The 24,104-nt window shown below is 46.9% G+C and overlaps 1 protein-coding gene across 2 annotated transcripts in view; it reads right to left on the reverse strand.

Annotated features, from left to right (window-relative positions):
• Window positions 1-24,104, reverse strand: part of O-fut1 (O-fucosyltransferase 1) — a 167,604-nt gene that overhangs the window by 47,786 nt on the left and 95,714 nt on the right. Inside the window, exons 5-7 of one of the 2 annotated variants that reach the window (XM_050168402.3) lie at window positions 23,267-23,387; window positions 9,829-9,960; window positions 1,858-1,959 (exon numbers count right to left, since the gene is read on the reverse strand). In XM_050168402.3, coding sequence (XP_050024359.1) covers window positions 1,858-1,959; window positions 9,829-9,960; window positions 23,267-23,387 — 355 coding nt within the window. Of the gene's footprint in view, window positions 1-1,857; window positions 1,960-9,828; window positions 9,961-23,194; window positions 23,388-24,104 lie in introns of both variants that reach the window. The other variant, XM_050168400.3, reaches the window with a different exon arrangement.

Here is a 24,104-nt window from a genome sequence, read left to right on the forward strand (position 1 = left end):
AGCGTAAAACTGCGTGCCTGGACACGGAACTCGCGTATTCAATACGATCAGCATGCCTTCCAGTGGCTAATTGCCCCGATCTTCACACATGCTTCTGTGCTTTCTACATGCACTGCTTTCGTTGTTCCGTCTGTTCGCGTAGCATTAACTGTCTCAATCGGCCCGGTCATCTTGCTCGAACCTTGCATCGATAGAGATTGTGCACCATGGGAACGCTGTGCATGTCATGACACCCACCATGGCTGGGTCATTCGGCGAAGGTACTGATATTAGAAAAATTGAATATTCAAAAAATCACATATTAGATAGCTGATTCACGAATCAAATTATTTGAATGTTCCCTGTTCAATTTGGAATCGAATATTTTAGTATTCGCACATCCCTAGTTATAAGTATGTAAGCATGCTACACCATAATAGACAGCACAGCACCTATTGTCTCTGTGTTCCATCTGCAGCACCTAATACAGTCAAATTTCGATATAACGAATCATGTGGGACTGCCAAAAATAGTTCGTTATTCTGAAAGGTCATTATAGTGAAAGCCCAAAAATTAACCATTCTGCCTATCAACCCATCAGTTCATGAGTTGTCACCACTTGAGCTATCCATGAAGACGCCGCTGTTGGCTCTTGGCCCGCACTGTTGGCATTTTTCCATAGATTCTGCCGCCACGCACCACCAAAGCACCGAAGCTCCAAGAGTGACGCATGCAAAGGAGACACTGACGCTGAGAAATCTGAAGTTTCCAAGTTGCAATGCTTTTTGTTTGTCTGTTTTCACATTTCTTGCCGTAGACACTGCAACTGTCTCACTTGAGACAGACACCTGAACTACTCCAAAGCACAAGCACACGTAAACGACAGCGTCAGGAAAGTACAAAGTGCGACTGCGTGGCATTCCTGCGAGTACGGAAATTACATTTCACAGCATGCATAGTTAGTAGGGCCGCAAAGTAAGTGTGAAAGATAGAGGCGCGTGCAGAACAAAGGGTAAAAGAAAGAATAGATGCACTTTTGTTGCTAGGCGACACTTTTCTGTGTGGAGCATGCACTTGCAAAACATGATGCACCGTCGCCCTCCACCCGCCCGTATTCTTTTTTTTCTTGGGCACTGTCTTAGGTTTTCCGAACACATGCGCCACAACGTCCATTCTCTATGCTTTGTTGTCTGCTAGCCTACCGTTTCGGCTGCCGTGAAGGATACACGGAAATCTAAGAATCCCCGGATTTTTTAATATTTGTTTGTGGTACTGAGGCACTGTTAGCATCACAGGGAAACTGAATAATGATCGTTATTCTGAAAAGTTAGTTATTCTGAAGTTCGTAGTACTGAAATATTTCACACTGAAACTATAAGAAGTCAGCAGGATTTTTCTGAAAAGTTCGATAATTTGAAAAGTTTGTTATTGTGGTGTTCGTAACAATGAGATTTCACTCTATGGAAGCACACAATTCTTGCACAGGGCATATTCTTTGGACTTGATATTCAAAGGAAAATGTTGCATCTTTCGTGAAGATTTCTAAAGGACATGTTTGGTTAATGTTACACCTCCTGAAATTTTGCAGCATGAGATCAATGCACAATGTCTGAGAACTGGTGTCATCTGCCACTAACTTTGCCTAAGTTCACAGGAAATTATAAATGTGGCCCAATGACACAAATGCCACCTATGAATCAAAATTAGAGGATCCGAAAGAGTTCAGCTGCTAACAAATGCCAATGTAAATGTTACCCACGAAAGCTAGGGAGCAAAATATAGAAATCAGAGAATGCTGTAACCATTCAAAACAGTTCTCATTGTGCTTTGAACCTTGGCTCCACAAGCCTAGTTAAAGGATCCTTGACACACACTCACCTGCAGAGGCTCGAGGGCGCGGTTTAGCCGGTCAAGCATAGCATCACTGTCTGTGGCCACAAAGACAGAGCGTGCCCGCAAAGCTCGAACAACGCGCACCACCTGCCCAAGGAAAAATGAGCAAATTGTCCACACATTCTCACAGTGCTCAATTTAAAAAGCATGTCACGTCATGCGGACAAATGTGCATGTGCTCCTATAGCAAATCTCTTCTGGCAACTAGACAAACATACTCTGACCTAGATGCTAAATGTATTTCTGCACAGATTCTAGAGGCTAACTGGCGATCATGAATTCTTGTTCCCTTGCCAGGCTACTGAATATTACGTGTTTTCTGCATATTAACGTTCAATCATACTCTTCAACTTTCTCAGTTGAGGTCTTCAATAATTGTTGCAATTCAACCCCAGTATAGCTGAACAGGACCATCCTATTAGCAAACTGAAGGGTGTTGAGATATTTGCCGCTGATCCTCATTCCTAAGCCTTACCAGACTAATAGCTTGAACACTTCTTGTAAGCATGCAGAGATTGTCTCCTTGCCTGACCCCCTTTTCTTGATAGGTAACATTCTACTTTTCTTGTAATCTAGGTACTTTAATCAACTTTTCTACTAAAAACTGTAATGTAATGTAAAAAATGTATTGACATATCACATCAACAACATGTTACTGAATCAAAAACATGACAACCTGTGGTTTCTAACCGATGCTTGGAATAAATATAAGACCTAGGTACTTGCATTCTACACCCCATTTTGCATATGCATGCAAAATTTGGTTATGTATGGGCGCCCATTCGATGTCGTCACAAACCATCATGCTTGCTGGCTCTCTTAATTGAAAGGTCTCTCAGGCCGCCATGCTCACTGGGCACTTCAGCAGCAAGACTTTGACATCTGTGTCATGTACTGAAACAGACGCCAGCATTCTGGCGCCAATGCCTTGTCATGCTCTCCCTAGCCCGACAACATTTCCTGTTCCTCAGCGTCCCAGTCTACCATTTCGTCCACTGAGATTGGAACCACCACTTCTGAGCAGCGCAAGGAGCACTGGATTGCGTCGCTTATAGACTGTCTCACTGATTCCTCAACACAACCGACAACTCGCACGCTGCGCTGTCAAGCTCACCATTTCACTATTCACAGCGACCTGCTTCACCAATGTAATTATTCCTCAAACGGCCATCTGTAGTTACTGGTGATACATCGAAGCCTGCATTCCAAAATCTGCACATCCTTCCATGATGATTCACAGTGTGCACACTCAGCAGTTTCCAAAACTTCCAAACGTCTTCAACAGTGGTACTACTGCCGAGGGATGTACAGGTATGTTCAAAAATTTGCCCGCTCTTGCAACAGTTGCGAATGCTGCAAATCCTCAGCTCCCCAGTTGCCAGGTGGTCTACAGCATCTACCTTGCCCTGCCCAGCCATTTGGGTGTGTCGGCATTGATTTGTATGGACCACTTCCCCTGACAACTGCTGTCAACTGCTGGACCATAGTCGCAGTTGACCATCTCACGCGATACGCTGAAACTGCCGCCCTCCCAGCAGATACAGCACATGATGTTGCCTCGTTCCTTCTTCACGGTGTTATCCTCCGTCACGGCCCATCCCAGAAACTGCTCAGCGATTGTGGTCACGTCTTTTTGTCTGAAGCCATTGAGGCCACCCTTGATCACAGCCAAGTTCTTCATCGGACAACTACTGCGTACCACCCTAAAACTAAAGGGTTTACTGAACACTTCAACTGTATGCTTGGCGACAGGCTTGCAATGTATGTCAACTCTGACCACACAAATTGGGACCTCATTCTGCCCTTCGTCACCTACGCATACAACACCGCCACCCAGAGTACCACTGGCTTTTCTCTCTTTTCCTTATTGTACGGCTGTCACCTGTCGAACCCTATCGACACAATTCACCTTTACAGGCTGGATTCATCTGCATGTGTGCCCGTTTCTGCTGCTGCAACACATGCTGAGCAGTGCCATGAACTCACACGGGCCTTAACTTCAACTGACCAGCAGCGTCAGAAGAGCAGCTGCACGGACAACACCGACCGGCCCACTCTTCTTCCTGGCACACTTGTGTAGCTGTCAGTTCTTGCCAATGCAACTAGTCTGTCTTTGAAACTACTCAAGTACGATGGCCCTTACCGCATCATCGAGCGCACATCTCCTGCGAACTATGTCATAAAAGCTGTCATGCTGTCTTAGAAACTGCACCGCCGAGGATGAGATATTTTCCATGTGCAGCGCCTCAAGTCATACTATGACTTGCTCATCGTGGTGAGCTCTTAGGTCGCCAGGATGGCTCCTTTTTGTTCCAGGGGGTAATTGTAGTAAAGATGACAAATGCTGGCAAATCATCATCACCAGCGCTAGGCGCGCATTCGCCACTGGTGCTGGAACTCTTGCTTCTGTTCTACCGCTACATTAGCCGCTCTCAATTCCCAGTCAATAAACCTCTCTACAGTTACAATTTTCGGCAATTTTGGTTATGTCCATTTTAGGAAACCACTCGACAATGTTCTCGAAATTATAATTCTTTTTTAATAATAAAGAGAAACAAAATTATTTTTTAGCTTTCTTGTAATCTGTGCTCTATGTAGAGCAATGTCGGCTATGTTAAAGCGCTCTCTTACTCATGATATGAAGCTTGAAATTTGCATAACAGATCATACTATTCCAACTTTCAGGAGGCACGGGAAAAATAATTAAATATTATTTTGATAAACTAAAAATAATATTCAGAAATGGAGGATGAAACTCTGTACAATACATAAATTTCATCCAGTTAGCTTTATTAATGAAAATAGATTTCTGAGGCACATCTCCCCGTGGTCAGCCAATACATTGGCTCTATGGAAACTGGGTCAGTGATTCATCAAAACTATGTGTTAACCATTTGTATCTTCTAAGCATGTACACATTAATAAGGTTTTACTGGGTACCACCTCCCTTTCGTAGTTGTGTATAACTTAAACTGAGCACATCCTGCAACAAATGACTGCGGGTTCCACATGTAGTGTGCAGTGAACTCAAACTGGCACACATCTTTGAAGGTGAGTGCGCCAGTCCGTGTAATGCTGCATGATATATGTTCCCTGCCCTGAAAAGCTTGCATTTCATTGATAAAGAGTGCCACTGGTGCCTGTGCTTGACCATCACAACAAAGCAGTTGGCTTAATTAGAATGTGTCCTTTAATGCTGCTGTAGCACCCACCGAGGCCGCAACACGCGGACAGTAAGGTCGGCACTCTCAGCCGGCGCCTTGGTGCCAGCTGTGAAACACGAGGAAAATAACGATGAGCAGTGCATGCTCGATGCGCAAGCACGGCACGAGCAGTTCTGTTCTAGAAGCCTGGTACGCTGGTCCTTTTGTTCTGGCACTCTGCTGCGACCCCTCAGTTCCCGACAGTGGTGACTCTGGCCTAAGAGATGACCGACCCCAGCAAACCACCACCCTCAGGCAACTTTCTGCCTGACGCTACCTTGCGCCCACGGGACGTCGCAGCTCTCCAGCTCTGCCTGCTTACGTTCTGGTGCAAGAACCCAGAAGTTTGGTTCGCCCAGGTAGAATCCATCTTCAATCTGCACCACATCACCTCAGAGACTTCTCAGTCTCTGAGGTGATGTGCCACTTACTTTGCAACTTGTCTCCTGAGATGGTTCAAGAGGTGGCGGACGTCCTCACTGCACCTCTGGGCGATGCCCTTTACCAGCAACAGCTGAATATTTAGAATGCACAATGGCATCTAAGAGTGCGCACCTCCAGCACCTGCTCCCTTTCAAGGAGCTTGGAGATTGTCGCCCCTCCCAGTTGCTCAACAGCGTGTGCAGCTCCTAGGCACAAACAACGTCAACTTGAGTGGTGCACTGTTGAGGGAGCTATTCCTGCAGTGCTTGTCACAGTCCACCCGCCTTGGCTTGGTCGCTGCAGGGAACTTGACCTTCGACAGCCTTGCCCAGCTCACTGATCGAGTCCACGACGCGACTTCTCCTTCAGTCGCCGCCCTCTCTTCAGCACCAGAGTCCTCAGTCACTTCCTGCTTAGAGTTCCGGCTCTACCAGCTCACCATTTCCATTGACGCCCTATGGACATCCTCTCATGTTTTCTGGCCTGTGCTTCCTCGCAAACAGGTGTGCCGAGGTCAGCGTACTGCCGTCCTCAACGAGTGACCTCACTTCTAAGCCACCTGGACCTACGCTTCGTGTGGCAAACTCTACCTCTATCACCACGTATAGTCTGCGGTCCTTCACTATTGACCTTGGCCTGCGGCACATGTTCCACTGGGTCTTCATCGTAGCAGACGTCAATCAGCCCATCCTCAGCTACAACTTCCTGATCCATTTCAACCTCGACGTCAGCTTGCGCTGCCATTGCCTGATTGACAGCAAGATGCACCTCTTCATCCCTGGTGTTCTGTCAGCTGTCGCTCCCACTGGCATCTGCACACTGATCCCACCATGCCTGTAAGCTAGAATCCTCGAAGACGTTCCCGAGGTCACAAAGGCCTGCAATTTAACTCGGCCGCCAAAGCACAGCGTAACACACCACATTGTCACACGTGGTCCACCCATCGCAGCTTGTACGAGCCACCACTTCGGTGAGCATCTAGCGATTCCTAATGGAAATTCGATCACAAGCTCCAGCTGGGTATTATTTGTCCTTCGTTCAGCAGTTGGCCTTCCCCACTCCATCTGGTGCCCAAGAAAGAACCACGTGACTGGTGTTTGTGCAGCGACCACCGAGCCACTCAACACTCGCACGAACCACGACAGCTATCACATTCCACACATCCAAGATATCACAGGCCACTTGGAAGGACGCAAGATGTTTAGCAAAGTGTACCTTGTCAAGGCATATCACCAAATTTCCATTGAGCCTGCCGATATCACGAAGGTGGCTATTACTACACCCTTTGGCCGGTTTGAGTACTGTATGTGCGCATGCCCTTTGGGCTATGCTATGCAGCTCAAACGTTCCAAAGATTCGTTGCCAAGGTAACACACGGCCTCCCTGCTATATTTGCCGACACCGTCAATGTCCTGGTCGCGAGTTCCACTCCACAAGATCACGACCTCCAGGAATTCTTTCAATGCCTTCAACAATATGGATTGGTTGTCAAAAGCCAGAAATGCATCTTCGGGTTTCCAGAGCTCGAATTCCTGGGCCATCACATCTCAGCACTGGGAATTCGTCTGTTGCCTTCTCACGTCTAGGCTGTGAAAGACTTCCCAGCACCTACTACCCTATGCCAGCTGTGCGAGTTCCTGGGCCCAGTGAATTTTTCACTCCACTTTATTCCGCAGTGTGCTGAGCTTCTGCACCCACTGACTGACCTTCTTCCTGGTTTCCTGGTCTCCCGAACTTCAAGCTGCTTTCAGGGCTGCTAAACAAGCCGTCGCCGATTCGGTACTTCTCATCCGCCCGAGAACTAATGTCCCTACTCGCATCATGGTGGATGCTTCCAGTGTGGCCATTGGAGCTGTTCTCCAACAGAAAATCGACTCTGAGTGGCAACCAGTGGGTTTCTTCTCTCGGAAGCTCCAACCTGCCGAGGCCCCCTGCAATGTTTTTGGGCGCGAGCTGCTCGCCATCTACTCAACCATCTAGCACTTCGGAGACTTCATGGAAGGCCAGCTGTTTTACATTCTAGCTGATCACAAGCCTCTGGTGTACGTCTTCCAAACGAACTCTTCCAAGTACATTGCACGTGAACATCATCAAATGGCCTATATATCAAACCTCACAATGCATATCCGACACATAAAAGGTGCCGACAACGAGGCAGCTGATGCACTTTCACGCATCACCTCCCTCGGCACTTCTACATTTGCTGTGGACTGGGAATGTCTAGTGACCAAAGTGACCCGCCACACGAAGACTCCTGCGCAGTCTTTCTTGCTACCTGGCTGTTGCTTTGACCACATCCATCTTGATTTAGTTGAACCACTTCCCTATCACGACTGCCGATACATGCTCACAATGACTGACTGCTTTACCTATTGGCCTAAAGCCGTGCCCATTCCAGATATCACTGCAGAAACAGTCACCAAAGCCTTCGTTTCAGCATGAATTTCCAGCTTCAGATGCCCCAACATTGAATCAAATCCTGGCCATGGCAACTGCATTTTGGTGGGGGCGAAATGCAAAAACACCCGTGTCCATAGATTTAGATGCACATTAAAAAACCCCAAGTGGTCCAAATTTCCAGAGTCCCCCACTACGGTGTGCCTCATACTCAGATCATGGTTTTGGCATGTAAAACCCCATAACCTAATTTTTTTTTTTAATCCCTGTACCAACAGCATGGTTGAGTGGCTTCCTCGTCAGCTCAAAACTGTCCTCACTGCGCGCCTGAATCAACCACCTTTCTACGATGCTTCTTGGCCTATGCATCGTCCTTCGTCGCGACCTTGACTGTTCAGCAGCCAAACTCGTCTACGGTGCACCCCTGCGCCTTCTTGGAGACTTGTTCAATCCTTCGGCCCTCTCGCCCAAGCCGCTGCAGTACCTCCATTGCCTACAGGACTGCATTCAGGAACTGCGCCTCGTTCTGCCTTAATCTTCTCACCACAGCACCTTTGTGCATCCACACCTTGAATCTTCGACGTAGATTTTTCTTGGACGAGACACTGTAAAGCGCCTCTTACACCCTTCTACAATGGGCCATACCGGGTCTTCCACGAGACACCAAAGTCTGCCACTATCCTTTTGAAGTCCGCATCATGCAAACTATACAAACACTGCACAAACTGTGAAACACAAAGGTTATGCAATAGCTCAGTGGTCAGTACATCCATCTCCCAAGTGCACATTGCCATAGTGGCAAATTTAACGGACTAAAGCTGACTATTAAAGTAATTAGCACCTTAAAGGTTTCACACACTTGTAAACTGGGCAGGTGTGGATCCCCCTTGAGATTTATTTATTTATTTCACAATACTGCAGGCCATGACAGGCCCAAGCAGGAATGGGAAATGAAAACATAATTAGTATAAATCGGGATTACAAATGAATAACGCCATTAACAATGAAACAGGGTTACATCACTACACATATAATACGTACTTGGTAACAAAAGAGAAAAAAACAAAACTAGAACAACAATTTTTCCAGTGCCGTTTGAAAATCAGCCTCCTCAAAAATGGTTTTAGGAAGAGCGTTCCAGTCTGAAGTTGTCTGGGGACAGAAACTGTGTTTAAATGCATTGGCCTTAGCAAATATCAGTGTCAGTGCATGGTCATGCTTGTGTCGAGTCTTTCTGGTGTCTAAGAGTTTTACATATGAAGGTATGGACATGTCAAATTTACCTTTCAACATGACCTCAAAAGCGGTCCAACATGACCTCAACAGACCTCAAAAGATACCTCAAAAGAGATGTGGTCATGTGACAAAACTACAAATTTATCCTAGTGACACAACCACAACTCTTTAGAGATACAACACTACCTTCGGAAGTTATGACCACAAGTCATTGGAGACAGAACTACTTTAGAAAATTTTATGCTCCCTTATCTCATAAGACGTTTATGGCTGGCCCTGTTAACAACAAGGGTCCAAGAAAAAGAGAGAAGCATGAATTATGAAGTAAACGTGCATTGACACTCTAGCTGACTTATGGATCTGTAAAACTTCATTTGGGCCTAGTCGGTACATAATTCTGAACTTCAAATTACAGTTCAAACACCTAAGACAGACCACAAAAGGAAGATATGACAAACCCTTCCTTTGGTGGTCCGTCTTAGGTGTTTGCGCCATAATTTTAAGTTCAATTATGGATCTGGCAGCACATATGATGCATGGAACAAACAACTGGCGGCTTATCAGAGCACGCACCAAGGGAGTAAGACGGAGTGAAATGGGCCGGTTGGGTGCAGGACATGGGTCACTTTTATGAGAGGTTTAATGGCGGTGATCATGCAAAGAACACAAGAGGCCGCATGCAAACTACTCTTACTACCTGCTGTGTGACGACCTCGGGTGTGGGAAGGCAGGCTAATGCAGGCAGTGGGCCTCGCTCACCCATGTAGCCCACGCACTGAGGTGCCGAGAAGAGCAGTGGACTTGACTCCAAGTGTTCACAGGCACGCACCTGTGAAGCATGTGGGACAGAGATACACAAGCAGCCATTGCAATGTCAACACTTCTCAAATGGCTGCAAAAGGTCAGTGCCGAAGTGAACGTGCTTCCTTCTTATCACCGCTGCTCTGAAAGCAAAGAATCAACATATGACACTAGTGATGCGACATGTTTTATCATGCATGACCATGTGCTTTGTGCCGCCCATCAACCACCTGGGAGGTGGAGGATAAAGTGCACTATGCTAAACTATGGTATTTAAACAAATCTAATGAGCGCCCTTTTTTTTCCAAGAAAATGGGTTATAAAATTGCTTGAGCATTACAATCAGATATAAAACTAAAACCGCCTTTGCCGTATTGGCAACAGCCTGCCATCAGATGCAGCGTCATTGCCATTACAAAATGGAAGCAGACCACATTTACGTTAAGGCTGCTGTAGGTTCAATTTATACTCGATTACAATCTGGAGCAGTATTCTCGATGAACAATATTCAGAGATGCTATCCCTTTTGCCTCAGCACCAGATGCATATACCACTGCCAGTGTTTATGGTGCTGTGCCAAACTTGCCATCTGCACACAGTGCCAGGAACACTGTCAGCCACATACTTCGATAAGTTTGATGCAGAACCACGTAAAATCTTGAGAAAGCGATAGTTGTATCTCTTAAAATGATTGCTTGAAAATACTGGCCCAGTGTGCTTGGGATCTGGCCAATGAAGCGTAAATGGCGATGATGATGCCCCACTTTCATTATGAAAGCTCATTTAAAATATGTTCCCTTCTGTGAAGGTAAATTTTGCGCATTTTGTTTTTCTGATCGCGCATGTGGAGGGCATGCGATAATTTTCATTTATAAATCAAAGGAATGCTATGTTCAGGTGTACTTTTATTTTCTTACTTCCAACCTGCGAAATTTGGGTGTGCATTGGAATACAGTCGAACCCACTTATAACAATATTCAAGTGCCGCGAAAATTCTCCCCTGCGTGCGGCTGCCCTGCGTGCGGCTGCCCTGCGTGCGGCTGCCCAAGGCAGCCGCACGCAGGGGAGATATCATGTGTGCGCCAACACAACTCGTCGCTCCAAGAGGAGAACAGACATGCATTTTAGGTGTGCAGACTGCGATAAGGCACTGTGCGTAGACCCGTGTTTCAAGGAGTAGCACACTCTGAAATACTATTGAACATTTTGCAGTTCTGAGTGATGCTGATACCAAAATACTGTTCCTAATTTTTTTTTACTATTTATTCCTGAATTTATACATTTCGTACATTCAAGATCCGCAATAAAGTAATTTGACCACCTGGGAAAGTTTTCTTCAACATAATTCGACCCTCAAAGGGTTAAGTCAATTAAATGAAAGGTGGACATAGATGAAGATTAATCGTGTTGCGGGATAGATTTCACTGATTAACTGATTGATCATACGTCAATTTGTTATGGGGATGTTGGGAGTATAGAAGATTATATTTACAATATATATATATATATATACAAAATGAGTCTGAGTAGTTAAGATGGCTGACCACCAACAACCCGCAGCAGCCAGTGTGTTGCGATCTTCTTCTTCCTCTCTTCGTTCATACTTCCGTAACAGGACCCCCGGGTGGTGAAGCGCTGTCTTGGCGCATGGTAGGTGAAGAACTGCGAGCGAAGTATGGCTTCAGCCGCGAAACGTGGACGACGTCAACAGGCGGCGCACTTGAGGATTGATCAAACTGTAACGGTGCATTCTCATAATTGACGTCGTTAACTTGACGTAGGACTTCATAAGGCCCTATGTAGCGAGAGAGAAGCTTCTGGGAGAAGCCGACCCGACGATATGGTGACCAAAGCAGCACCCAAGCAGTTGGGGCAAACTAAGCATCGTGATGGCACCTGTCGTAACGCTCTTTTTGCAGATTCTGCGAGGCTAATAAGCGAGATTAGGCGACTTGACGCGCCATGTGAGCGCGATCGATGACTTCGCAAGCGTACTCAGTAGCAACACGGGGCACAGAAGGTAGGATGGTGTCAAAGGGCAATGTGGGGTCGCGACCATACAAAAGTTAAAAGGGTGAATATCCTGCAGTGTCATGTCGAGACGAGTTATACACAAATGTCACGTAGGCCAGCGTGGCGTCCCAGTCACGGTGATCATTGGAAACGTACATCGACAGCATCTCTGTGAGTGTTCGGTTGAGACGTTCCGTAAGACCGTTCGTTTGTGGGTGGTAGGCGGTGGACAGCTTGTGCTCAGTGGCACAAGAGCGGAGGAGGTCGTCGACAACGCGAGACAAGAACGAGCAGCCGCGGTCTGTAAATAACTGTCGAGGTGCACCATGCTGGAGAATGACGTCGTGAAGGAGAAAATCGGCTACGTCTGTTGCACAACTAGTCGGCAGCGCCTTTGTTATCGCGTAGCGTGTTGCGTAATCAGTAGCGACGGCGATCCACTTATTCCCTCTAGTCGTCGTCGGAAAAGGGCTAAGGAGGTCAAGGCCTACGCGAAAGAACGGTTCAGAGGGAACTTCAATTGGATGGAGTCGGCCGACAGGTGGCAGGGGAGATTTCTTCCGGCGCTGACACAATTCGCAAGTTGCAACACAACGACATACAGAGCGGTAGAGACCCAGACAGAAGAACCGGCGTCATGCACAGTCGTACGTACGCAAAACTCCAAGATGTCCCGCTGTGGGTGCATCGTGAAGTTGTTCAAAAATGACAAATCGCAGATGACGAGGGAGGACAAGGAGCAACTCGGGGCCGCACCTCTACCAATATGTTACGGGCATGTTGGGAGTATAGAAAATTATATTTACAATATATATATACAAAATGAGTCTGAGTAGTTAAGACGGCTGACCACCAACAACCCGCAGCAGCCAGCGTCTCGCAATCTTCTTCTTGCTCTTTTCGTTCATACTTCCGTAACAATATTATCAACCCTGCACGGCATGTGCGCACAACGCCACCCCCCCCCCCCCCCTCCCTCCAGCGCTCTGTCGGAGGGGGGTGGAGGAAGGCCTATCCTCCGTTCATCGGCTGTCCGGGTAATGCATGCAACCAGGTCATGACACTTTCGCGCCTGCTGTGTAAATTCAAAGCTAGTCCTGAGACGGATTGTTCGGAGCTACAAGACACTGATGTCCGTCTCCGAACAGCACCGGGAACAAGAGGCCGGTGTACGGTACGTCGCAAAGATGGCGACCATGAACAACTTCCGTACACTTGCTTTCGCTTGCGAGGCAGTTTGTCGCCTTTCCCAGTGTTGCATGGCTGCTGCGAATACACCTGAGTCGATCTGGCAAATAACTGTAACTTCAGTTGCAGACGCCCGATGAAACAGTGCTGTTTAGGCCTAATAGCCTAGGCAGTGTTCACTACAAATTCACAACTGGCCAATCTGGCAATGGGCTGCAAGCTGTGGCAGAACACTTGCCGCTAGTATATTCGTACAGGTGGCTCATCAGCTGTGCTTGGTCCCGAGATCACACATGCAGGTTAGATTGATGGCTGTTAGAATGGCGTGAAGTTCACCATCGCGTATTCAACACGATCCGCGTGCCTACCGGCAGCCAATCCGCCCGATCTTCGCACATGCTTTCGCATTTTTACGATATACGAGCTGCTATTGTTGCTGTTCCCTCTGACCGTGTTGCGTTATCATTTCAATCAGTCCTGTCAACCCGAACAAACTTTGTACCAACAGACTGCCCTGGCTGACGCGCTGTGTGTGCAATCCCGCATCGGGCTGATGTCGCAGAGCGCTCGCAGTAGCACTGTATGTTACCACGTCAGCCGGGGCGACCCGTCCACAGCGTGCTTGGCGATCCTTTTGTGTTGAAAACGAAGTGAAACGCCCGCTTGGTTTGTATCGAGCACGAGGAGCTCCATGGCACACACAATATATGGCACTGCAAGGGTCTCCATCTTGAATATTTGAAAAATCGAATAGTAGATATTCAATTCGTGAATCGAATTATTCATACGTTCACGATTCGACAGGATTCAGTGATAGTCTACATTCGCACACCCCTACTTATCGGTGTAGTAGTAGTCGCTTCTCACTAATTTCTATTAGTTTTGAGCACTCAAATAACTTCAAACCATGTGAAACTTTGTCAGACCACACGAACGCTTGCCAGCCCCCGCTCACTCGTGACCAGTCCTGGTTAGACACCTAGGCAAATATCGCTTCGTAGTGCACTATTGATAGCGCATCAAAATGCGCAATTTGGATGCGGCTACTATCTGTCGGTCAAGCTGATGCAGGACAAAGCTGATCCACACCACACAGCAAGGCCAGACTGGAGCACATTAGCGCAAGCGCGCACTCCAGCCCTATCGTACACACTACGGCTGGACACTACAGTTGCATGTAGCCGAGTATGCTGCATAGCATAGGTACCCTGGCCGCCACGGGGTGCCGTGATAAGCCCGCTCGCTGTAAAGTCCCTAGATAAAAAAAAGGTTTCTTTGTTTTATCTAGGACGTACCTTAGCTTGCGGTGGCTCGCTGAGGCAAACCGGGTACTCTGTGGGTAAAGTGTGTCCAGGCAAATGGCAAGCTGACCCGAGAGCGAACATCTGACTCAAACAGGTTGCCTGCTTCCCGAGTAGCAACCTCTGAGGTGTGTCGTCATCTCGCCATCATGGTTGAAGCTTGTAACATTATGAATTCCTTTAAAGGGACCCTAAAGGCAAATATTAAGTGAAGCTAAAGTGATAGATTAGTGTTCGAGAATCTCTAAGGCGTCGATATTATCGTGAACAGCGCCTTAATAATGGAGAAATTGAGGTAAATGCAGGACATGATTAGAGACTCCCCCGGGACATTCAAGTACTTGCCTCATGACAAGAGCACTCCTCAGTTAAACTCTGTCACTAGTACTGAACCACTCATTGCAAAAACAACCTTGTATTGTATTATAGGACGAAATAAAATGCTACTTGTCCTGTTCTATTTCATTTCTAGAAAAAAGGAACTCAAAATTACCCTTGACAGCGATGCGAGCGGTCGAAAAGTTTCAGTTTCACTCGACTCCACGCCGCCCATGTTTTCGTGTTTCAGTAGTTTCGTTATTGCGTAGTGCTGCACTGGATTTGCTGGCTCGGAAAACTCGCACAAACTGCAAGTACCAGAGAATACAACTTGCATGTGATGCCTCAGGATGCCCGAACGGTCTACGCCACTTGACCAGCTGCAGCGATGAATCCACCGCTCTGTCTTGGCTCGGTACCGCCGTCTGTCAGGCACTGTTTTACTCATCGATGGCAGCAAAGGGTGGTGATGGCATATCCAATGTCACCACTCCCCCGATTGGGTGGCAGGAGATTTGAATTTCGAAAAAGGTATTCGGAACCTTCAGATGCACTCTTTTTGTAAGCTAAGTCTTTTCTTGGCACCAAACAAGCATTGCGAGGTTTCTGGAATGGTATTCAAACAGTCCACGTCGACTTAGTATTAGTGTCCCTTTAACGCAAGTCCGGAGTGCGATATCCATCGCTTAAAAATCGTGGATATTGGGGGCGAGGAGTTACGGAGTCACCATCTGTCGGAAGCGCCTCCCTTGCGTAGTATGAGGGATCAAGCGGCGCGCTCCTCATAGGTTTCGCTCACGACGCTCGATAAAAATACCACGCGGCAGCCCTCCTGGACATTTATGTAAGTACACTCAAAATGAGGGAAGTTTTTGACTGTCTATATAATAATCTTGGGCAAACTGAAAGCACAGAATCGTTTACAGACACTATCTCTTTACCGAATACGTATAGTCAATGCCACTGTGCGCGTTCGCCGTGATGGAGTCTCCCAAACCGGCTTCTTACGTAAAAGGTAGGCAAACCTCAAGAGTAAACTATGTGAAAGATGTTCTTATAGTGGGCTGTCAGTATAAGCAAATGGGGCATAACAGAATGAAGCCTCAATGCAGCAATCGCACGGGTTCGCAGCGACCGACTGCGCGTTTTCATGCATGTCCATGCACAATGCTTTGCTTTTGCTGTGAGCGTGTTTTCGCACCGTGCCATGAGCTTTAGGCCGCAGCATATGAGAATTTGACAGTACACTAGCAACCATTGTTGCAAGGACGCTATCAGAATTGTTCAAAAATAATTTCGTTATAGAGACTTCGACGCCTACGGCGACTGTGATGTGCCGTCGCGACGATTCAATCTTTTTTTCTTCTAAATTCTTGGACATTTCAATATTATTCTTCAAGTTGCATCGCACTGTATGTTTATCGGTCTTCTCAGCGTGCGATTTCCCTCTGCTTCTTTTTCGTAATCCAGTGCATTAATTCACAATACAAACATGACCATATGCCATGCCTTGTCTTAAAGTGCGTCTTACTGCTCCCTTTCCGTTCCAGTGAACTTACCAGTATCTAGCATCAACAAGTTCATAGACCAAACCATCATGACACTAGCCGGGCAGCGGGCGCGGGCGAGCATCTCAGTGCGTGTTTTCTGCTACTCACCGAACATCGCGCAGTCCCAGCGCCGTACCATAAATCTTCATCGCCTCTGTGCTTGCTGCATACCCAAGTTGTAGCCGATGGCTGTCTGCCGTTCTAACCCCCGTATTCAGAAATGCATCTTAACTTGAAGCCCATGCTTGACTTGATTTAAATGTCGCCTGTCGTGAACGCACCAAAAGAAACTCAATGAGCGTCTTGGGCGCGACCGCACCAGGAGTCATTTATATTAAGTTAAGCATGAGTTTCAAGTTAAGATGCATTTCTGAATACGGCGGTAAGCTTTGCCAGCCAAGCTTCATGCAGCTCCTTGCCCTGCGGCTACGTGTGAATAAGGCTGACACCGGGCTCCGTTGCATACGTCCGGCACTGCGACACCGAGCAGTAGCCTACCATGCTGCACACCTCCAAAGGCAGCCACTACCTATTATAGTACTTTCAAATGTTGTCAAGCAGACACCTAAGGCGGTAAAGCCTCCCCACTTATTGATCAGAACCGCGGCGCAGGTGGGACTTTAAACTTTCGTTTTCAGCTCGCTTCGGCGCTTCCGAAGCAGCCGACGCGGCTGCTGTATCCACGTGATCCCTCATGCCACGTCACGCCGACGGTGGTGCTAGCTTTTCCAGTGGTGGAGCTCGCCCCAAATAGTCTGGCATTTTCATCGTGCCTGCAGGCAGCAGCCGGCAAAGTCTGTTACATCACGCCGGCGACGTCAGGATCACCTAAAATTTGCCCCATGTAGTTCGGTGTGTTGAACATGGCCCACTGCAGCATGGCAATCCAACTTTTATAGTAACTTTTTCAGTTTGCTAACTCCTTCTCTCAAGCCGGGCATGACCTGTTCGACTGTGATGGTGCTGCAGTCGAGCTTTGTGCCAATTGAGCAGCGCTGCTCTGCTGGCATGCATATGCTGCTTGCAGTTTTTCATGCTGCGTCTTGTGCTGGTAGCTGACTTTATTTTCCCACTGTGTGTGCCTCGTCACTGTTCGCGTGCTAAGGCTTTTTGCATCCAGTTTAAGTTCTGCGCTCACGGAGACACAAGTACCTGCGAAGTGTGAGTCAACAAATGTTGATACAGCGCACACTTGGGTCTGTAGACCCACTTTTTTTTTTGCCTCCCGGGATAAAACTTACTTACCCCTGGTGCCATATTCTACGTCATGTTATAGAACTTCAAGACAACATACTGACGTGTTTCATGTCTGTTTCTACCAGCAGGTACAGGAAAGGTTCTACAAATGGCACATAGTTTCCCCTACCATCAGACTCGCATTGTTACATTAGAAGTGGCAAAGAGCCATTTCCTGCATGGAGAAATGTTTGGGGGGAATCATGCAAGGTTTTTGGTGCACAGTCCCAGGAAAGTGACATGATCAAGTCGCATGCCGCACGTCACATGCCATAAGCGGCGAGGTCCTCGAAAGTCAGCATGGTGCATGGGCATGCATAAAGAAGTGCAGAGTTCTTTGCTTCCATTCGTTCCAGTCTGCTTTTATTCCCATAGAAAAAATAGAACGTCATCAAAATAAAGGGAACTTGCACATAAGCAAGCAGTAGAATCACATTGCAGCCTATCTGGAATATCTCCACAACCCTTCATTCGGGCATATGCCTTCAGCTTAAAAAAAACTACTGTTTAGCAATAAAGAAAAGGATCATGCCCAGTGCTGCGCTCCAGTTACCCTGAAATTCAAAGTTGGCAAGTGGGAAATTTTTTCTGTTTTGTAACGCACATGCACATTTCACAAGAATGAAATACCAATAAAATCTGCGCAATTCAAGCACAGCAGGAGCATGAAAAGGCCAAGCTCTAATGATATACTTGGGGAGAACCACTGACTGTAGTGTCATTACTCATGACGAGTGCTTTGTTTTAATAAAGGCGACATATTTTCCATTCTAAGTACTCCTTAACTTGCACGCAAATGGTAAAGGTGGGATGCATTCCTTTTCAGCGTGAATTTGAAATACTGTTGAACTAAAAGATATTAGCTATTAGTGGCGAGAAGTTGGAGTGGCACCCTCTTGCGAGTAATCTCATGGCCAGGACACCATTTGTCTACAAACAGCTTTGCCTTTGTCTTTTATCTGCACCAAGGTTGCCCTTATGTGCGTGATATCTTCACAAGAACCTGTCTTGACAGTGTGAAAGGAAATGTGTTACTCATTTCAGTTGGCACGAGAAAACACAGTCATGCATAGCTATCCACTACACTATAGCACAGCTAAGGGATGAGGCACCTGTGAAGATACTGTGAACTCAACTAAAAGCTGAGGGATAGCCACAGAGTTTGGCACTGTGTAGGTGCCAAAATCAGAAGTAGTTTCATCTACGTGAATACCCAAAATCAAATTTGAACTACGTGCCATGGCGACATTCAGGAGGCAGAGCATTGTCGGCACCACCCAGCTCCGCCATAGCCTTCGCAGTGCAAGGCATGAAAGAAGGAGTGGGAGCACCGCAAAGGGGATCACATGCAACCTTAAAATAGTCTGTTTTAATGTCAAATGTATTTCTAGACCACGATAAAAAGTGGTTCAGGGCTCCTCAACAACAACTTCTGTCAATGGGTATGTGCCACTCTTTATTAACAAAAATAATTGTACCAAATTTCTCTGGTGCAGGTTGGAATCGGACTTGTGTCTTATATATTTAGGCGACCTTGTTTAAATATATCTTCACACATGTGCCATGCACAACCTTTGCAACGGTGCCACTATATGGCGCAGCATGTTCTGAGGGAAGCATGAAAGTGGAGCTCAGCTGCATACACACCTCATACATGACTTGTTGTGCTGTGGTGGGGTGACACTACATTGCTTCAATGCTAATCGCATTGGCGCCGACATTCATCTAGAGATGGGTACTGCCAGAATTATTATTTAGATACGATTACTTTGCCATTTTGAATGGCAAATTCAACAATTTTGCATTCTGAACAAGTTAACAAAACAAATGCTAGATAGTGATGCAGCATACCACGATCGCCAAACATCACTGGAATAAAGACAGGCCCAGTTCACCACTGTTAAAATGCGTGCAAAATGTACGCCAGTGATTGAAATCTGCGTCAGACATTAAGAGCACTTCCTTTGCACCCGTGGCAGCAGTAACGAATTGCAACGGCAGTAGTATGTCCTTTTTCTGATTCCTTCTTGTGTTTTAGTTTTGAAAGGTGAAAGCCAGTGCTGTGGCTATATGAAGGTCCAATCTCTCCTCTTTACAATGATACCAAGATGTTGGCATTGCATTAATGGAAAGTTGTGCAATCCGTAGCGCCATAACGCATTCAAAAGCCTGATTTTGTTGACAGCATGTTAGAAAAGCGTGATTTTTCTCAACTTCTATTTGAGATTTCTTTTACTATAACCCCACATGATAAAGGAAAATCTGAGAATTCTAGAAAAAAAATTAAAAATAAAGAATCGTAAATGTTGACCAAATCAACTATTCGAATTGCCGTGTCTCCCGCCTTCAAAGTGGTGGGCAGTCAACAGGAGTGGTCGGCAGCATTTGCACCGCCGCCCACCATAGGGAGAACCCTGGCCTCTTGTACGAGGCCGACGGCATGAATCAACACAGCGATCACTCCTGCTGGCAAACCAACAGACACGAAAACTTAGCGCACAGCTCTTTGCCCTGTAAAGGAGTAATATCTATAGTGGGCACAGCACAAAAAGAATGTGACAGCTCTTTGCAAGGACATTATTTCCATGCAACAAGTGGGTGCATCAAAGAGGACAAGCTGAAGAAGATCGAACAGAAAATTCCGCTTTATCATCTTGCAGCTTGTAAGGTGTGCTGTTATTACTAAACAAAACTATTTTATTTGGGCACAATAACTAACCACATTTTAGTTGCACAGCGTATTTACAAAAATTAGCAGCACATCCATTGTTTGCTTCATATGTTATGATGATTATTGTATCCTCATGCCATCCGTGAATCACAACACCTTATGGGCACATCAGCAGACACACAAGTGGCAATCGGGCTGCCAACCACAAACATTAAATTAAATTCTGGGGTTCTACGTGCCAAAACCACAATATGATTATGAAGTACACCATAGTGGGGGACTCAGGATAAATTTTGACAACCAGGGGTTCTTTAATGTGCACCCAATGCACGGTATGAGGGTGTTTTTGCATTTCACCCCCACTGAAATCCACAATGCTAACCACAATTCCAAATGATAACACGACACAGCATATCTTGTAATGACTGCATTTAAACCCCATAGCAACCACCATTATTCCTAGTGTCCTGGCTGCAGCTTCATTGCAATAGATATCCATCAAGCAGCCACGCTCGACACAGAAATGTCTGTTGTGGATGGGTGACCAATGTCTGCTCGGCAAGGCGGCACATACCTAGTGGCCCAAGCTAGCAGACAACTTGGGTCAAATTCCCAAAAAATGCTAATCACATTAATACCATTTTGCAGTAAGGTAGAGGTAGTAAGGTACTAATACTATATTTACTTGTGCAAGGTCCACTTTCGTGTACGTTCTGCAACCACGCTTTGGAGAGCGAAAATTTGGAAAAACAGTTTCACTAAGTGCCACGTGCATACCAGTCTGCTAGTTAGTATCTACAAGCCACTAATACATGGCACTAGTTGTCCAGACAACGATGGCATTTGCATCACTGTAATGCACACTTGGCACCAAACGTATGAAACCATACTTTTGAGCGCCTACCTGGATGAAGCGGCACTGGTTAGGCCTAACCGGCATGTGTGGTGCACAGCAAGTCGTTGCAAGCATTTACTTAAAATGTTTGTACCAGTAGACCACATCGGCAATTGGGTGCGAGATCCCGTGCACTCATTGAACTGATGGCCACATGCGGGAAGAGGAGTTTGGATCTGTGGGCAATCAGCTGGCAACTACCAAGTTGGTGTGTGCTCGTTCAGGATGGAATTCCATAGACTCGCCGTGCAGGCATAAAGCCAATAAAGCTCCATATTGATTTTGCACAGCACAGCCTAAACTAACAGTGTCACAAAGTCAAGATTTTGTGTGTGGTATTTACATTTCACAATATATGACGCACATCGGGCTGCACCATGGGCAAACGCAAAGTGCACCCACAGCTATCACAAGATCTCAATTAAACTTAATTTTAAATCAGCGCAACAGTGAGCCAAAGTGGACAGCCAAATATTCTGCTGTGAAGGTGCTCTAAAAACAACAAAATCAATTTTGTGACTGCAATCAGCTTTTTAGACTGCCTGATTATTTATACATTTTCGTGGCTTTGTCCATGTCTGACAAATCAGTTGGCAATTGCAAATGTGTTCTTCATAGTTGGTCGCCACTTAGTATGCCTCAGAGAATCATTTCCAACTTTGAAGACTTCGTGTCATGCTAATTAGACGATGCCAGCCCAATAACCACCAGCAACTGCCGCAATGTGTATGCCTTGTACAGTCAAACCTCGATATATCGAACACGGATATATCGAATTATTGCGTATATCGAACACTTTCTATATCACATTGAAAATCGCATGCATTTTTAATTTTTTATTTCGAACGGGGCCGGATGTAAAATGGATATATCGAACTCCGCCGCCCCAGACCAAGTGCGCTCTGTTGACAGGAGGCGAGCTTTCCCGCAACACTCTCGAAGATAGCGGCGGCGCGATGGGCGTTCCGGACTTTCCGGACTAGGGTGCCTTGATGTCCTCCTCGCCCGCCGCTCCGGGCGAGGAGGACTTCGAGACACCCTATTCCGGACGGCTGCGTACGACAGCTGCCCACATCGGTTGCGCCGAGGGCGCCATTTGAACGTAGCGGCGTACACACGCGGCGGCTTGGAGCCAGCACGGCCGCCTCGATCACGGGCGCACGGCGGGGGCAAGCCCCGCCGTGCGCGCGTGATCGAGGCGGCCATGGAGCCAGTTGGAGCGCTTTGTCGGTGCTGAGCCACACAGCATGTGCATTGAGGACTTCGTTGGCGGTGACGACAGCACCGGAACAGTGGCGGAGTTTGCTCGAGCCGCCCATCGCCGCAAGCCGCACCGCACGCGTACGGTCGCGCGAAATATTGCACGTATCAAACACTTGTGCACAAATTTCGGTTTACGATGTGTAAGGTATACACTGTGCACACAGTGTAAACGGTAATTTGTGCACAAGTGCTGTATACGTGCAATTTTTCGCGCGACCGCAAGCGTGCGGTGCGGCGATTGGCGGCTCGAGCGTAAATCGGCCCTAACAGACGCGAGATCGCGGCAGAAGTGACTGCTGAGCGGCCAAACGAAGACGCTGCCGAGGCTGATCCAGCAAGCGCTGATGTTGCCCCGCTCCCGACTGCAACTGAGGCTGTAGCTGCTTTGGCCGTTGTACGCCGCTACTGCGGCGCAATAGAAGGCACTGGACCGTCTCTTCTGGACCGTTTGGACTATGTTGAGGACGCCGTGGTCAAGCACGCGGTTGCCAATATGAAGTAGGCTACGCTGCTTCAGTACTTTCAGCGAACAAAATAAATACTTTGTTTGAAGCTTCATGTGAGTATCTATTGCGCCACGATTGGTTCATTGATTGATTTGTGCTAGTTTTTGACGCGTTTTCTACGTGATTTTATATATCGAATTCTGGCTATATCGAACTATTTTGCGATCACCGCGCTGTTCGATATATCGAGGTTCGACTGTACACAACACACAGCATTCGCCCAAGCCAGAAAGAAAGCGGAATCAGCCAGCTCATTGATGGTGCCGCTAAAGAGGCAATACAGTGGTGTGTTCTATAAATAAATGGCCAGGACTGACTGACCCAATCGATGCCATTGCGCAGGTGAATGCCAACAAAGGGCACACGCAGGCTAGTGCGGATGAAGTGGCGTGCCTTGTTGAGGACTGTGTCACTCCACACAAGGTATGACTGCAGTGCCAGGTTCTCCTTCTGCACGGGGAAGGTGGCTGGTGCGCCCACAAACGCCAACACCAGGTACCTGTCGGCCGGATATCTGGGGGCACCAGAGGAGAGCAGTTACAACTAGCACTCATGCAGGGCAGGCTGTGCCCTACAATGAAGCTTTAACCGATTTTTCCATTCAAATATAAGTACCCTCGCTAGACCAATATGAATGAAGATTTGCTGCATTTAATAAAGCGCTTTAATATCTCCAAGCGACGGCAAACAACCTTACCTTGGTTCAGTCCAGCTACGTAGCATTCGCATATTTTTAAACTCTGGCTTAAAGTTAGCTGGGACACCCTGCATATACACTCTCAGCACTTCATTTCGGGATGAAAAAAAAAAAAATGAAGCTAGCACTATTTTTTTCATCAGAGCACCACATTCACAAGTGCAATGTTAAAACCTATGTGAGCTTTGCTTGCTTGCGAGCAGACTTGCACATTCTAGGCAGGTTCTCACTGCAGGAATGGAGCATAAATATTCATTCGTGTCGTCAAATAAAATTGGATGATACGGGCCATAAACTTGTCAGAATGCACACGGCATTGAAAACGCACAATAGTGTCGCAAGAAGCAGACAGACTACAGCAAAACACGCATGTATACAAACTGCCAAAACACGTGAACAGCCGCAGACAGTGCTTCACTGCCTCATCCACCCCATGCTTACCGAGCAAAGTGCGACAACAGTGCCACGAGATGCGAGGATCAGTGGTGGGCCCCCGCAGTCACAGGAGTTTGAAAAGTGAACCTAGTCTAGTAA

The sequence above is a fragment of the Dermacentor andersoni genome, chromosome 1, assembly GCF_023375885.2.
Source record: "Dermacentor andersoni chromosome 1, qqDerAnde1_hic_scaffold, whole genome shotgun sequence".
In the NCBI taxonomy this organism is placed as follows: Eukaryota; Metazoa; Arthropoda; class Arachnida; order Ixodida; family Ixodidae; genus Dermacentor; species Dermacentor andersoni.